Below are 17,787 nucleotides of genomic sequence, written 5' to 3' on the forward strand. Positions count from 1 at the left end.
TGAGTCCGCCAGATCAGAGGCAGTAGGGATGACCAGGGATGTTCTCTTGATAAGTGTGCGAATTGGACAATTTTATGTCCTGCTAAGCATTCAAAATGTAAGGAGTACATTGGGGTGTCAGGGAAAATGTACGGAGTAAAAAGTACATCATTTTCTTTAGGAATGTAGTGAAGTAAAAGTTGTCAAAAATATAAATAGTAAAGTACAGATACCCCAAAAAACTACTTAAGTAGTACTTTACACTGACTGTAACTCCCCCAGGCATGTAGTAAGAGCCACGTTTTGAAACAATGTGTCTACTGTGCCCTCTAGTCATACACATTATTCCAATGGTTTAATTAATAAATAAGGATATACATTAATTTTTCCACCAATATTATCTGAACATTAGAGTGAGAATATGCTTATTATTCTGTTTCCATACCTTGCAACAGTCGCAAAGGGTTTTCTGCTCCAATAGAAATACCGCTAGAATATGCTCCATCCAATCAACAGCATGGAACAGCTGCTTCCTCGAAAGTCTTTCCCCCAATCGAAGGATTGTTCAATTTTGGCGGTGCGGAAAACATGGCGGAAGATTTGAACGGTAAGGAGGGTGGGAAGTTAATACGTGTATATTTGTTGTGTTTTGAGGTTATTGAGGCTGTTTGAACTTATAAAATGTTACACTTAATTCCGCGACCTTTAATTCACGCTTGTCATGGAATATTTAGCCATGTTAAAGCAAGAGCAATGACGTTGAGTAGGCAGTTCTATCTGCGCACTTCGATTGTGTGGTCTTTTAAAAAAGAAATTGTATCGGCTAACGGTAACGTTTTAAAATCTAAAAGAATGCATACGGATATGGAATAGCTAGTAACTATACTAGCCAAATAACTAATTGTAAACTGCGTGGCACTATAAAGCGTCAATCGAGGAAAATCGGCGCGGTTTTCAGACAGCCCTAGGTACTTGCAAACAACAGAGAACTTCATAACGCGCCAAAACACAGACCTCGTTGAGTAGCTAGCTGCTAGCTAGCTAGCTAGAATTGTCTGACAGTGGCTGCAAGCGTTTCACAGAACCCGTTAGAATTAGTAAAAATGTAGCCTGCACAATTCCAAATTAGAACAAATAAGAATATGTTCAAGCTGAATATTTAATTATGTCTCGTTTATTTGTTGCCTTTTAAACCTAACGTAGTTGGCAGCTATTAACTAACTAACTAGCTAGCTAAACATGGTGGCTACAATTACAACATTGCAGGTTGCAGCATATCCTGCAAGCTGTCTTTGGACGATCTGCAGGCTGTCTGCCGCCAGGAAAGGCTCCACTGTAAAGAACTACAGGTGAACAAGCATAACATCGATGACTATGAGGTTGAGTACCTCTGTGACTACAAGAAGTCTAAGGTGAGTGAATTAATTCGCAATGGTACTATGAAGGCTGGGACAAGTCCTCCGTAGAGTTATCTCAAGCATTGCAACTATCAGTTGGTGTGGTTCCTTTAACTTTTGGTTTCATATGGACACTGAGATATGAGATGAGAGATTTGTCAGCAGTTACAGCTAGAGGTGTGTGACCAACTGTTTGCTACTTGGGGGAAGCGGTCAATGCAAAAGCACTTAGAAATGCAATTTGAACCCCCGTCTGGTGGGAATATATTTAACATACATACAGTGAGATCCAAATGATTTGGAATTTTTTTGTTTTGTTTTGGCTCTGTACTGTCTCCAGCACTTTGGATTAGAAAAGAGTGCACACTGTCACTGTCAGCTTTAATTTGAGGGTATTTTGATCCATATCGGGTGACCCATTTTCAAATTACAGCACTTTTTGTACATAGTCCCCCCATTTTAGAAAACATTTACATTTACGTCATTTAGCAGACGCTCTTATCCAGAGCGACTTACAGTTAGTGAATACATATTTTATTTTTTTATACTGGCCCCCCCCCGTGGGAAACGAACCCACAACACTGGCATTGCAAACGCCATGCTCTATCAACTGAGCTACATCCCTGCCGGCCATTCCCTCCCCTACCCTGGACGACGCTGGGCCAATTGTGCGCCGCCCATGAGTCTCCCGGTCGCGGCCGGCTGCGACAGAGCCTGGATTCGAACCAGGATCTAGTGGCACAGTTAGCACTGCGATGCAGTGCCTTAGACCACTGCGCCACTCAGGAGAAAACCAAAAGTGTTTGGACAAATTCACTTGTGTATTAAAGTAGTCAAAAGTTTAGTATTTGGGCCCATATTCTTAGCATGCAATGACTACAACAAGCTTGTGACTCCACAAACTTGTAGGATGCATGTGCAGTTTGTTTTGATTTCAGATTATTTTGTGCCCAATAGAAATGAATGGTAAATATTGTAGTGCCATTTTGGAGTCACTTTTATTGTAAATAAGAATAGAATATGTTTCTGAACACTTCCACATTCATGTGGATGCTACCATGATTACGGATAATCCTGAATGAATTGTGAATAATGAGTGAGAAAGTTGGAGCCACGAAGGTCATACCCCCAAGACATGCTAACCTCTCACAATTACCAATAACAGGAGAGGTTAGCATTTTGGGGGGTATGATATTTATCCCTATAACTTTCTCACTCATCATTATTAACGATTCATTCATTAATGTAGAAGTGTTTTGAAACACATAGTATTCTTATTTACAATAAAAGTGGCTCCAAAATGACACAATACATTATTTACCATTCATTTCTATTAAAGCTGACAGTCCGCACTTTTAACCTCATAGTCATTGTATCTTTTCAAATCCAAAGTGCTGCAGTACAGAGCCAAAACAACAAAAGTGTCACTGTCTAAATACTTTTGGACCTCACTGTAAAATGTACCGTGTTCAATATAATTATTTTGTGGCATGTGTCCTCTTGTCATCTGTCAGGAGCAAGAGTTGTACCTTGTCAAATGGAAGGGATACCCTGAGTCGGCCAACACCTGGGAGCCCCGCAAAAATCTCAAGTGCAAGAAGCTGATGACTCAGTTCCACGAGGACATGGAGCGTGAAATGAGGCGGCAAAAGAGACGGACCACCTGCCCCAAGCGGCTGGACAAGGACGTGGCCTGGATCCTGGTGCAGAAAGCCAAACTCCGCCAGAGGCTCCAGCGCTGGGAGGCCGACCTGAACAAGACGCGCAACCACCCAGGCCGCATCTTTGTCCTGAACGAGGTGGACTTGGATGGCCCGCCCAGGGACTTCACTTACATCAACACCTACAAGGTGGGCGAGGGCATCGTGCTCAATGAGATGGCCGTTGGCTGTGAGTGTAAGGACTGTTTCAGTGATCCGGTCGGAGGCTGCTGCCCCGGGGCCTCCCTTCACCGCCTGGCCTACACTGACAAGGGCCAGGTGCGAGTGCGGGCCGGGGAGCCCATCTACGAGTGTAACACCCGCTGCAGCTGCGGGCCTGACTGCCCCAACCGAGTGGTCCAGAAGGGCATTCCATTCGACCTGTGCATCTTCAAGACTGAGAATGGCCGAGGCTGGGGCGTGCGCGCACTACAGCACATCAAAAAGAACACCTTTGTCATGGAGTACGTTGGAGAGGTAAGTAGTATAAAGTATTTGCCAATACTTTAGGTTAAATGTATTGGCCCATCATGTCAACTGCATTTACCAGGATGAGCTATTCTGTCATGAAAATGTTTACATTGGATTAGAGTAATGGACAAAGAACATTAGACAAATGTTGTATGTGTCTGCGTCAGCGTTTCTAGCCTTACTTTAACAAATACTAGCGCTGTGCTTCTATTCCGGGTGTTTGTGAACAGTTTCTGAAGTGGTGTGTGCGTCTGTCTGTCAGATCATCACATCGGATGAGGCGGAGAAGAGAGGACACCTGTACGACCGGCAGGGCGCCACCTACCTGTTTGACCTGGACTATGTGGAGGACGTTTATACGGTGGATGCCGCTCACCATGGCAACATCTCCCACTTTGTCAACCATAGTGTGAGTGGCACATTATCATATATGTTCACCTTTCAAAAACAAGAGGCATACCTTTCGGTAGTAGTATATTTTGGTATTCTAGGTGCAAGTGAAAGCAGTCGCATCGTAGACACCGCAGAATGGAAGCGGTTCAACCCAAGGATGTTATAGTATTGCACTGTAATATGCTTCCTCAAACAGAACATGAAGTGCACCAAATGTGTTCTCAATTGTATGGAAATCTGAATAGAATAGTGTTTATGAATGTATTATAAGTAGTAGGCTATTCTGAAATCTACCATGAATTGCTGTAGATGTGATTTGACCTTAAAGTATTGACCTTTTAAGTTGTGTCGTCTCTGTTTTGCAGTGCAACCCCAACCTGCAAGTATACAACGTGTTTATAGACAACCTGGATGAGAGGCTCCCGAGGATAGCTTTATTTTCAACACGCCCCATCAGGGCAGGAGAAGAGCTCACTTTTGACTATAAGATGCAAGGTAAGTGTGAAGTCTCACTGCCTAACATGTAGGTCTGTGACGATACTAGTATCGAGATATTTTTTCCATGGCAAAAATGAAAACACTAAGCAGACCAATCGCTTTGGTCCTTTAAAAACCTGCTGTATGTAAAATATAGTATGCTATATCTTGGAAACTAAGTAAATATAACTCTGGATGACCAACATGTTTGTTTCCAACATTAGAGCTGTTTTCCTAAAGAAGGTAACTGCTTCGTGTTTTGTTTACTTGCCACGATACTAATGAGTATTGCAATTCTGGTATTGTCCCAGCTCTACTAGCATGACCACAACATGACAGTTTAAAGGTAGATAATACAGCTACTGTTACTAATATCAACTGAAAGCAACAAGTCACTTGATTTTCCAACAGTTGATCACCATGTGGGTGTTTCTTTTGAGTAACAAGCCCACAGTATGATAGGTAGTGAATTTATCAACACCCAATACAACCTCGGCTGGAAGCTATCGTGAGCCTCTATTGGTAATCGTGCCGCAATATCGCTGGAGTTCAGCTTTCTCAAATTTCTTGCATCGCTCTCATCGCTTTGCACATTTCACCTGGCTCATTGAAAATGAATGGGCTCTGTCATTTTGTCATCACCCATCACTGCTAGTGGGCATTGCAGGTAACTTGCTTGCTACATTGACTAACTATATAGGTGGGAGTGGGCACCAAATGTGTCATTACCTACACTCAGTCCTTTCAGGGCTAGGTAGGCACGTGCAATTGGGAAAACCCAACTGTTTTTTTGTACTGAAGTAACACATTGAAATTGTATAACTCAATGGAATCAATGAGCACTGGACATTTCAACATTAAACTTCGTTTAGCTTTTCACTTTTGCTTGGGCAAAACCGTTTTCATATTTGGCTTGTTAAACAGTTTGACAATTATGTGGTGCAGGTGAGCCAACCATAACGCATATCTCAGATGTGTTGTCTTGGCTGAATTTGACTCTTGACATTGTCATTGCAGTTGATCCAGTCGATGCGGAGAGCACAAGGATGGACTCAAATTTCAGTTTAGTGGGACTCCCAAGCTCTCCCAAAAAGCGGATTCGGGTGGAGTGCAGGTGTGGATCTGACACATGTCGAAAGTATCTCTTCTGATATGGATTGTAAACGGAACATCAAAGCTTGAACAGACACTGTGTACTATTTCGGGGAATTATGAAAATTGTACGGCTTTACATGTATTTTTATTTGTCTTTTTTTAAATGTTCATTTAACTTTTAAGCCACATTGGTGCATGGGTGATATCAAAACTGATATGGTGCATTTTTGCAACTTTTTTTGCAACTTCATTTTAAATGTCCCCAAACGTATCTAGTGTGTTGGGAAGCCATTTTAGTGAAACAATGGCCAATATGACCTAAATGAACCAGCTTAAACATACATCTTTCTTATCTCATTCTCGTTGGCACCAAAAGTAAAAAAAAAAAAAGTGTTGATAGGGGACAGAATGCGGTCGGACCATCATATAATAGGCATATACATTACTCTTACTGAATTTCCACGTGGGCGAGGATATTGGAAATTTAATCAACATACATCTTCCACAAATCTGGACTTTTGAATTTCTTCAGAGCTTACATATCTGTAGTACACAGTTGTCAGTCTGTACATTTTCTCAATGTTTGAGAATTCAAAATCTCAACCTATAAATTCAGTGGAACATAGAATCATTGCAAATTCTATATTGCCCAGTCATTTTCACTAGCAGTTCATCCTGTCTCAAGTTCATTGAGCTTCAAGCCTCATTGGTGGAAAGAAATGTCATTGCAAGGTGTAAAAGGTGTACTTTTACACTGATCTGCTTTCAATGGCTGTAGAGAAAATGATCAAGTGCAATTCTTCCCCACTTCTTGCAGATGGTGCTGTATGTTGTCCTGAAACAATGTTTATGAATTTTGTGTACCTCCAAACTGTCCCAGTGCTTTTTGTTTTTGAATCAACCTACTTTTTCTTAAATGTGAATGATTCCCCTCTGACACTCACATTTTGTTGTCCTTCAATTGGTTCTTTGTGAGCTGCAGTATAATTTCACGGCAAGCAACACCATGAAACAGTTCTCCATGGTTTAACCTATTTTTGTGTGAAGCAGATGAGAAATGTCCTTTGTGTAGAAGTTAATATTATTGTTCATGTAGCTATGTGATGGCCAAACAAAACTGTTCTCCTTTTTTTCCCCTTAGTCATTTATATTTAAAGAATGTTTTTTAAAAATTCACATTCATTTTTATCAATGCAAATCTTTTTAAGGTTTACAACCAGCAAAAAAACATTGTAAATAAAAGTTTAAATCTGATTTATTCTTCTTGAAAATATTTTTTAAATTATGCATCACTTAAAAATTTTAATGTAAATGGACCTGATACCAAATTTACAGTTTACAAATAATGTTTCTATTTATTTATTCTTTGTTTTTGTTATTATATATTTTAGTCATTTAGCAGACGCTCTTATCCAGAGCGACTTACAGGAGCAATTAGGGTTAAGTGCCTTGCTCAAGGGCACATGATTTTTCACCTAGTCGGCTCGGGGATTAGAACCAGCGACCTTTCGGTTACTGGCACAATGCTCTTAACCACTAAGCTACCTGCCGCCCATTTGAGTACAACCTCTACACCACTAGATGGTGCAACTGCATTCCTATTACTTCACATCAAATCCCCCAATAAAATGCTGCTTCTGTAGCTACACTGAGTGTACAAAACATTAGGAACAACTTCCTAATATTGAGTTACACCCCCCATTTGCCCTCAGAACAGCCTCAATTCGTCAGGGCATATGTCCCTAACCATATATTGGTACATACTACTCTTTTATTTTATAGAGTCAAGTTTTTAAATGAATGTAGATATTTTAGGTTTTTAAACTCAACATCAAGCAATGGTGATCTCACTGTAAATGTTTTTATTTTTTACATATCTAAAGACCAGTAGCATGGCTTCTATACTGGTGATACCCAACAACTAAAAATGTACACTTTTCTTTTATAGTTGTCCTGACATTAAGTATTTGCAATAGCTCAAACTGCAAAAATATGACATGTCTCTGGGTAGACATTCATTTTGTTCTAGCAACATTTAGACAGCAATACCTGTATTATCTTCCATCCCAGTCTTTCAGTAAAGAGTCCTATGTATGTCACACACGGCACAACATACTCCTCCCTCTCTGTCCTTGTCCCCTCCATTGCCTGTTCTCACCTCCCACTCTAAATGAAATCACCAGGCCACAGCTCCCTCCGCTCAAGGAAATGTACTGGAGGTCTTTTTAGTCATGGCTGCATAGGCAGTAACTGGCATTGGTGAGCACAGCACAGGGCCTTTTCCCTTCCACTCTCACCGTCAATGCAATGGCACCAATACACACCATTTTCTATTGACAGGTTAAGGGTCAGGAGGCTGCTCCCTGTTAGCTATCATGGACTATCATACTATCTCAGTGCTCTGAATCCTCTGGTCAGGCAGTTGGCACTGGTTAGCATTAACTTTACTTAGGAGGGCAGATGACGTCTGCAATAGCACCAGAGCCCAGGGTAGCAGGGGACCCATGGGGGGCTGCGCTAGGCTAGGTGTCTGCTGGGTGAGGGGACATGACTGGGACCCTTATTGATTTGGCTGGATTTATGGAGGATCAGAGATGCTAAGCACAGGCAAAGACACACGAGGCTAAGGAAATGGAGCATAAACCAAAGCACCCAGATTGCCCCAGTCTGGAACGGCCATGTGTGAGAACAGGGATTTGATTATTTGAATGGACTGACGAGAGTTGTTTTTAGGTTGCTCATCAACAATGACAATGTATGAGGATATATGACACACATTATCTATCTTTTTTATACTTTGGTTATACAGTGAGGGAAAAAAGTATTTGATCCCCTGCTGATTTTGTACGTTTACCCACTGACAAAGACATGATCAGTCTATAATTTTAATGGTAGGTTTATTTGAACAGTGAGAGACAGAATAACACAAAAAAAATCCAGAAAAACGCATGTCAAAAAAGTTATGAATTGATTTGCATTTTAATGAGGGAAATAAGTATTTGACCCCCTCTCAATCAGAAAGATTTCTGGCTCCCAGGTGTCTTTTATACAGGTAACGAGCTGAGATTAGGAGCACACTCTTAAAGGGAGTGCTCCTAATCTCAGTTTGTTACCTGTATAAAAGACACCTGTCCACAGAAGCCATCAATCAATCAGATTCCAAACTCTCCACCATGGCCAAGACCAAAGAGCTCTCCAAGGATGTCAGGGACAAGATTGTAGACCTACACAAGGCTGGAATGGGCTACAAGACCATCGCCAAGCAGCTTGGTGAGAAGGTGACAACAGTTGGTGCGATTATTCGCAAATGGAAGAAACACAAATGACTGTCAATCTCCCTCGGCCTGGGGCTCCATGCAAGATCTCACCTCGTGGAATTGCAATGATCATGAGAAAGAACTACACGGGAGGATCTTGTCAATGATCTCAAGGCAGCTGGGACCATAGTCACCAAGAAAACAATTGGTAACACACTATGCCGTGAAGGACTGAAATCCCGCAGCCCCCGCAAAGTCCCCCTGCTCAAGAAAGCACATATACAGGCCCGTCTGAAGTTTGCCAATGAACATCTGAATGATTCAGAGGAGAACTGGGTGAAAGTGTTGTGGTCAGATTAGACCAAAATCGAGCTCTTTGCCATCAACTCAACTCGCCGTGTTTGGAGGAGGAGGAATACTGCCTATGACCCCAAGAACACCATCCCCACCGTCAAACATGGAGGTGGAAACATTATCGGTGTTTTTCTGCTAAGGGGACAGGACAACTTCACCGCATCAAAGGGACGATGGATGTGGCCATGTACCGTCAAATCTTGGGTGAGAACCTCCTTCCCTCAGCCAGGGCATTGAAAATGGGTCGTGGATACAGTGAGGGAAAAAAGTATTTGATCCCCTGCTGATTTTGTACGTTTGCCCACTGACAAAGACATGATCAGTCTATAATTTTAATGGTAGGTTTATTTGAACAGAATAACAACAACAAAAATCCAGAAAAACGCATGTCAAAAATGTTATAAATTGATTTGCATTTTAATGAGGGAAATAAGTATTTGACCCCTCTGCAAAACATGACTTAGTCCTTGGTGGCAAAACCCTTGTTGGCAATCACAGAGGTCAGATGTTTCTTGTAGTTGGCCACCAGGTTTGCACACATCTCAGGAGGGATTTTGTTCCACTCCTCTTTGCAGATCTTCTCCAAGTCATTAAGGTTTCGAGGCTGACGTTTGGCAACTCGAACCTTCAGCTCCCTCCACAGATTTTCTATGGGATTAAGGTCTGGAGACTGGCTAGGCCACTCCAGGACATTAATGTGCTTCTTCTTGAGCCGCTCCTTTGTTGCCTTGGCCATGTGTTTTGGGTCATTGTCATGCTGGAATACCCATCCACGACCCATTTTCAATGCCCTGGCTGAGGGAAGGAGGTTCACACCCAAGAAGTGACGGTACATGGCCCCGTCCATCGTCCTTTTGATGCAGTGAAGTTGTCCTGTCTCCTTAGCAGACAAACACCCCCAAAGCATAATGTTTTCACCTCCATGTTTGACGTTGGGGATGGTGTTCTTGGGGTCATAGGCAGCATTCCTCCTCCTCCTGACCTCATACTTTTGGGGCGGGGTTATGTCCTCTTTCTGTTGCGTGGGCTTAAAACCATTATGAGTGCAATACACAAAATAAATGTTAGCAATAATACCCAAGGTGAGGAGCAACATACTCTAGCTGAGAATGTGATATGACCGGAATCAACATTAAAATGAATGTGACGTTTGTCTTGACGACTGGTTGTAAATTTGGGTGTCTTGTGTTTAAATTCACGGCATGGAATAAAATGTTTACTTGCTCCTAACTTTTACATCTTGTGTCCATATCTGCACATAAGGAATGTGTTACATTTAGTCATTGCAATCTGTCAATAGTTTCAAAGGAAATTTATTTTTCATTACAAAAACCAACAACAAAAATCATAAATGGCCAGAGACATGCTTAACAGCTCAACCATTTTCTTTTTAAATAATACAGAAAATAAATGTAAACCACACCCTCTGACTTGCTGCGTCCATGATATTTAGGGGTTTAAATACATTTACATAGGTATCCTTCAAACCTCCTCTGGTATTTTATGTTTGATATTCAACTGCAGATTGTTGTGTGAGCTTTGACATTTTGGGGGTACAGCTTAAAGGTAAAGTAAAAAAAGTGTTTAAGTTCTGAGATTCAGGATTTTTTCCACTATTCAGAGACTGATTATCCTTATGATTCTGTATTTTCATAGATTTCATGTATAATAACACTGTGGTTGCACATACAGTACCAGTCAAAAGTTTGGACACACCTACTAATTCCAGGGTTTTTCTTTATTTCTTACTATTTTCTACATTGTAGAATAATAGTGAAGACATCGAAACTATGAAATAACACACATGGAATCATGTAGTAGCCCAAAAAGTCCGAAACAAATCAAAATATATTTTATATTTGAGATTCTTCAAAGTAGCCACCCTTTGCCTTGATGACAGCTTTGCACACTCTTGGCATTCTCTCAACCAGCTTCGTGAGGTAGTCACCTGGAATGCATTTCAATTAACAGGTGTGCCTTGTTAAAAGTTCATTTGTGGTATACAGAAGATAGCCCTAATTGGTAAAAGACCAAGTCCATATTATGGCAAGAACAGCTCAAATAAGCAAAGAGAAACGACAGTCCATCATTACTTTAAGACATGAAGGTCAGTCAATACGGAACATTTCAAGAACTTTGAAGGTTTCTTCAAGTCCAGTCGCAAAAAACATCAAGCGCTATGATGAAACTGGCTCTCATGAGGACCGCCACAGGAAAAGAAGACCCAAAGTTACCTCTGCTGCAGAGGATAAGTTCATTAGAGTTAACTGCACCTCAGATTGCAGCCCAAATAAATGCTTCACAGAGTTCAAGTAACAGACACATCTCAACATCAACTGTTCAGAGGAGACTGTGTGAATCAGGCATTCATGGTTAAATTGCTGCAAAGAAAGCACTACTAAAGGACACCAATAATAATAAGAGACTTGCTTGGGCCAAGAAACATGAGCAATGGACATTAGACTGGTGGAAATCTGTCCTTTGGTCTGATGAGTCCAAATGTGAGATTTTTGGTTCCAACCGCTGTGTCTTTGTGAGACGCAGAGTAGGTGAACGGGTGATCTCCGCATGTGTGGTTCCCACCGTGAAGCATGGAGGAGGAGGTGTGGGGGTGCTTTGCTGGTGACACTGTCAGTGATTTATTTAGAATTCAAGGCACACTTAACCAGCATGGCTACCACAGCATTCTGCAGCAATACGCCATCCCATCTGGTTTGCGCTTAGTGGGACTATAATTTGTTTTTCAACAGGACAATGACCCAACACACACCTCCAGGCTGTATAAGGGCTATTTAACCAAGAAGTAGAGCGATGGAGTGCTGCATCAGATGACCTGGCCTCCACAATCACCCGACCTCAACCAAATTGAGATGGTTTGGGATGAGTTGGACCTTAGAGTGAAGGAAAAGCAGCCAACAAGTGCTCAGCATACGTGGGAACTCCTTCTAGACTGTTGGAAAAGCATTCCTCATGAAGCTGGTTGAGAGAATGCCAAGAGTGTGCAAAGCTGTCATCAAGGCAAAGGGTGTACTTTGAAGAATCTCAAATATAAAATATATTTTTGATTTGTTTAACACTTATTTGGTTACTACATGATTCCATATGTGTTATTTCATAGTTTTTATGTCTTTACTATTATTCTACAATGTAGAAAATAGTAAGAAAAAAAGAAAAACCCTGGAATTAGTAGGTGTGTCCAAACTTTTGACTGGTACTGTATGTGTCTGAAGAAGACAGCTTTTTCAGTGACATTTTAAATCCACAACATAAGTATGTATGTAGTTTCTCCACATACAGGGTCATAATAACTACAGCTGCACTGTAAAATCAGTGAACTTAGACAAGACATCAAATGAAACATTCAGAAGTCAAATTGGCTTTTGGATGGCTTTGGGCTTTTACAAAGCCAAAACACTACAGAAGAGGCAGAAATTGAATCAGTTCTATGACTAACAAAATGCAGTGTATTTCAAACCAAACAAAAATCACTTATTATAACATTCTTTTATATGATGTTATTCCTTTCACTGAGACACATTGGAAATTAATAATCATAGTAGCTGTGTGGATAGAACCACTCTTCCCAAGACAATCTCAAACTGTCTTCAACCTTTATATTCCCATTCAAGCAATAACAGAATCTCCATTGAGATAGAAGGCTCTGTAGTCCAATTTAGAGGAACTGCATGTGTAAAAAATGTTATACCTCTAGAGGCTCTGCAATTCAGTGGTTTAAGAAGACACACTTGTTGCATCAGGTTTTGAATGAACCTCATTGGTTTTAACACATTCAATTCTCTGTGTCAGGAACAGGCTGGGGATGAAAAAGACTTGAATAAGCATTTGCAGGAGTGACATTTTTCAAAATGCAACGTGTTTCTGGCCATTCCTATTCCCCAAATATCCTTGGTTTTCATCCCTCTAGCCTCTAAACATATGCACATTCATACTTACGTACAGAAACAACACTCACACACACATGCATGGTAAAAATATGATGACCGGGAACCCCCCCCCCCCCCCCCCCCCCCTCAACTTCCATTGTCCATATAATACACATTAAATAGTACAGAGGTCACAGTTAATTTACAAAAGGTAGTGTGCCTGAAGCAACTAAAAAAGCACTGTCAGGCATTTCTGCTTATCAAAAAAATCACTCCTGGTCTCCCTCCTTCCCTCCCCAACACCAAAATTCACACATCTTTTTTTACCATTCCTTGTTTTCACAGATCAATACACAACACCAGCCTCATCCCCTTCCCCCTCCCATTGATAAGAGAAGAAACAACAACAAAAATTCTGAAAGAAATCCACAATAATCCAGGAAGGGCTTTTAATTCCATTAATTGTCCATTTTGGATTAAAGTCTCCTCTGTCCTTTGCACACAATTGTACACTCCCGTGTTACAATTTGGCAAGTGTTTTTTCTCTAATACCATCCTTGTTAAAGTTTTGGACTGGAGCTTTTATTTTTAGGTTGCGAGGGGTGAGAGATATGTGTCCCCCGAAAGTCATTAATTACACAGTGTTGTGTTTCCCCATTAGTTGGATTAATCCCTTGATGTTTATTACTTCAACACATAGAGGCATACAGCTGTCAACTCTTTCTTGCATTAGTTATGAACATTTTTTTTTTGTTACAGAGTAAGGCCATAACCCAGCTATTAGAAATAACAATTCAATTTTCTGTTGCTTTTTCATTGTTATTGTTAGTTTGTGTCATTGTTATTGTTTGCAGACAACAGTAGAGCAATTAGAAAACCAAAAGAAACGTACAGTTGTATCCTCAAAGGGATAGTATCATGTTCCAGACCTCTCCTTGACATTCACTTAAGATATTACAATCTCTGTGTCCTGGCCTACACTTGGTTAGCATTCTGGTTCAAGTCTAAATCATGTTAAGAAAAAAACAATTGATTTATCATCAATTCCTCAGATGTGCAAAAATATAAATGGGCAAACTTTGCCCCCAACCCTCTTCCTAGAACTTCATGTGCAGTGATGATGTCATCAAAGATAAATAACTTTATCCTATCTGAAGATATAAACATTCTGATTTAGCTTTTATGAACATTACTATCAACTGTCTTTTTAAACAATTTACGATTGATAAAGAGATTTCCAAGGTATTCAATCATCTGTAACAATACCACCTGCAGCAACAGGAATTTAGCAAGAGCACTGAACATTTTCTGTTAATGTATCGTTTTAAAGTGGCCTCAGATTCTCATAGTTTGTACTTGATTGGGGCATTGTTTTGTTTACGTTATCCTCAGAAATCATGGGATAACACAAATATCAGCTAAACATGCACTTCATAATTCTGTCTGACTATTAACACTTCACAATTAGTATCTACTCATTTCTGTTCAACGCTAATGAACACAAGATCAAACTTTTCTCGATGGCAACTCTTGTTAACACGTGTTTTTCCCCATATCATATGGTTCACTGATTTGAGGTGTTCGTTAGACCAAATGAGAATGTAATAGCACATTTTCGTAACGTATGACCATGCCATAATAACTTTTGCTGACTTTCCATGATAGCCTCTTGTCAGTTTTCTACTTCCATCGACTTCACTAAATCTTGCAAGTTTTCTAGGGTATTAGTTGTTCAAATCATCGAAATGAATGTAGATTTCAAGATGGACAAATAAATAAACATAATAATTAATCTGTTCTTCAAATAAACCCATGAGAGTTCCTGAATATGCTATTTGTACAAAACTCATATTTTCTCTGTTTGACTGTGTTACTGATGCCTTTGATTCAAGCAGTTGAAGGAAGCAGTTTCATATTTGTTCCACATTAAAAGTAAGAATACATACATGCATCTGAAATTGACTTTTTTGTTGTTGGTTCAGTCTCGTATTCGTTCTGTGTGGAGAAGGCCATTTATTTCAAAAAAGACAAAACATTTGAAAAAAATGGCAGATAGCAGTTTAATGTAACTGATCTGAAATGATACCAAATCTATATGCTGGAGTCAAAGGTGTTTTTGGTTTCATAATACAATGCGGAAATAATACATTCTTTCTATAATAATTTGAGACCAACAATTGGTTTCATGGTTTCTACACTGCAGCAACCACATGCCTGTTTCTGTGTGTAATACTCCCCCAATAAGACTTTAGAAAAACAATTTAGAACATCCCAAATGAGCTTGAAATGCCTCTGCTCTCCTCTGACAAGGAGAAACCCAGATACATCACACATAGGTGAATGGAATTCTGAAAATCTCACCTCTTCAGCAGTTCCAGACTGACACCCACCCCTTTTAAATCATCTTGCACTGAATCAAAGGCCACAACAACTAAAATGGTCCCTCAGCCACCCGAACAACTCCCAGACATCCCTGCCAACCCCCCTCCCCCCAACCCCCCGGCCCTCCCCACCCTCCCCAGGTAACGACCGCCCACCGTCCCCCATCACATGACGCGGTAAGGCTCTCGGGGCAGATGAGGTTTAGTCCTACAGCTGGCTGGCAGGTGGGACAGGAGCCCCTTCTTCAGGTCCTTGTTGAGGAAGAAGCAGACAATGGGGTTTACCCCTGCCTGGGCGAAGCTCATCCATACAGTGGTGGAGAGGTACCGGTGCGGTATGGTGCAGGCCTTCACAAACACCCGCCAGTAGCAGGCCACTATGTAGGGCGACCACAGCACCAGGAACAACAGGGTGATCACGTAGAACATCCTGCCGAGCTGCTTCTCCGCCTTGAACTCCTCCATGCCCAGCAGGCGCCGGTTCTGGTTGTGCAAGTTCTGCCGGATGCCCAGCAGGGTGGGCGGCATGGGGCCCCGACCAAAGCCTGCGATCCAGTTGGCTGCCGCCTGGCCGGTGGCGCCAGGCCCGTGGAAGGTCCAGTTTTGGCTAATGGCTGGCACCATCTGGACGGGCTTCATCTTGCGGTGCTTGTACTCAAAGAGCAGCAGTTTCATGTAGACCACGTGCGTGGCCAGGATCAGCACAGCCAGCATCAGCATAAAGCCCAGTGTGTCGTTTGCCTTGAAGTAGCGGTGCTCGAAGATGCACTGGTCCTCCTCGCGGATGAACTTGTAGGTGCCCACATCAAAGACGGGTGGGAAGGCCATGGCCACCGACAGTGTCCACACCATGCACACCACCGCCACGCACGTCCAGAAGGTCATACGCTTGGAGTAGAAGCGGTGGTGGGCGATGGCCATGTAGCGCGTCACGCTGATGCAAAAGAGCATGAAGGCGGCATGGAAGCAGAAGAGCACGGCCATGAAGGCCACCACCTTGCAGCTGAGCACGCTGTAGGTCCAGGTCGAGCCGTTCTTGATGGACACCAGCACGAAGGGGAAGCAGACGGCCGAGCGGATGGTGTCGGCCAGGCACAGGTCCAGCAGGAAGTAGTAGGGGGCCTTGTGCAGGGCCCGGTCCCTGAGGACCAACAGTGACACCACCAGGTTACCCACCAGGCTGATGCAGATGATCAGCCCCAGTAGGACCAGTTTGATGTAGGTAGACACGGCTGACGACGGGCCCCCGACTGCCATCCCTCCCGTCGTGGCCACCACCGCCGCCAGGGGACCGCCGAGCCCCTCGCTGCTTTCGTTGCCATTGGCCATCCCTTTGTCTCCCGGGTCACGCCCTCTTTTCTTCTGAAATCCACTCCTCCTTCTCCCTCTCCTCCTCCGCCTCCTCCTCCAGCTGCCCTTTCGTTCGTCCTCGTGGTTGCCTCTCCTTTTGATCTCACATTTTGCACTGAGCCCCTCGTTTCCTGTAGCTCTACCCCTCAGTGCCTCTTCTTCTCACAGCTTCAGCTGCTGTAAACAGGAAGTAAGAACAGCAAGCATTAAACGTTTGGATGGGCTTCCAGGTCTGACATCAGTGGGGGATAATACAGTGTAAGTGTTTGCAGGGAATATACTGTATAAGGTTAAATATGAGAGGTGTGACTTAAGGTGTGTGTCTCTTGGCTTTTCTAATATTACAATAGAATGCTTTTATGATTCCAGCATTGGCCTAGCTGGACTGCAGCAGTTGTTTTGTGAAATGTCAAAATGTCCAGGAAGTGGTGGTTATGATATGCAATGATTACCTAACTGTCAATATCGTGTTAGGCCAATATGGAGTTAGGTAAGTGTATGAAGTGTGAGACACAGCCATTCTACCCAACTGTGTAACTACCTATATGTACATACAGTGGGTTCCATAATTATTGGATCCCTTGATAAGGATGAGCAAAAAATACTGTATAAAATAAATAATACAAATACTGAGCTAACTTGTATGCACATTTTGTTTAACAAGTACTACAAAAAATTATTGAATATCATTTTTTCAATACTCCAGCACCATTTTTACATTTGGCACAGTGGTAGTGCATTATCAGAAATTGGGTAGTGCATCATCAGTTCCTCTTGTCATGTTAGTCATTGCATACCTTAGAGAGCTATTTATAACTTGTCAGAAATGTCCAGATCAACTAGCCCATGTCAGCTAAGGCTTTTTAGCTAGCTATATGTAGCCCATATACAGTGGGGAAAAAAGGTATTTAGTCAGCCACCAATTGTGCAAGTTCTCCCACTTAAAAAGATGAGAGAGGCCTGTAATTTTCATCATAGGTACATGTCAACTATGACAGACAAATTGAGGAAAAAAAATCCAGAAAATCACATTGTAGGATTTTTAATGA

General features: G+C 41.9%; 2 protein-coding genes and 1 long non-coding RNA gene across 4 annotated transcripts in view; 1 reads left to right on the plus strand and 2 right to left on the minus strand.

Annotated features, from left to right (window-relative positions):
• The window catches only part of LOC311150356, a 684,587-nt gene that overhangs the window by 311,546 nt on the left and 355,254 nt on the right, over nucleotides 1-17,787 (minus strand). The window lies entirely within an intron of this gene.
• Nucleotides 544-6,766, plus strand: LOC311150291 (histone-lysine N-methyltransferase SUV39H1-like). The gene is made up of 6 exons (XM_084187679.1): nucleotides 544-586; nucleotides 1,246-1,391; nucleotides 2,891-3,553; nucleotides 3,810-3,956; nucleotides 4,306-4,435; nucleotides 5,435-6,766. Exons 1-6 carry the CDS (start codon nucleotides 568-570, stop codon nucleotides 5,566-5,568), a joined length of 1,239 nt encoding a protein of 412 aa, XP_084043805.1. The 5' UTR covers nucleotides 544-567; the 3' UTR covers nucleotides 5,569-6,766.
• On the minus strand, nucleotides 15,554-16,824 carry LOC311150296 (putative G-protein coupled receptor 173; the record flags this gene model as incomplete). The annotated part of the gene is made up of 1 exon (XM_084187687.1): nucleotides 15,554-16,824. The coding sequence occupies exon 1, from the start codon at nucleotides 16,715-16,717 to the stop codon at nucleotides 15,554-15,556; it is 1,164 nt and encodes a 387-aa protein (XP_084043813.1). The 5' UTR covers nucleotides 16,718-16,824.

The sequence above is a fragment of the Coregonus lavaretus genome (genome assembly GCF_964263955.1).
Source record: "Coregonus lavaretus genome assembly, chromosome: 22".
Classification (NCBI taxonomy): domain Eukaryota; kingdom Metazoa; phylum Chordata; class Actinopteri; order Salmoniformes; family Salmonidae; genus Coregonus; species Coregonus lavaretus.

Excerpts from the sequence above, each read along its gene's own strand:
- LOC311150291 (XM_084187679.1), top strand. Across the intron at positions 3,554-3,809 it reads TCATGGAGTACGTTGGAGAG|ATCATCACATCGGATGAGGC; the intron begins GTAAGTAGTATA and ends TCTGTCTGTCAG. Across the intron at positions 4,436-5,434 it reads TTTTGACTATAAGATGCAAG|TTGATCCAGTCGATGCGGAG; the intron begins GTAAGTGTGAAG and ends TTGTCATTGCAG.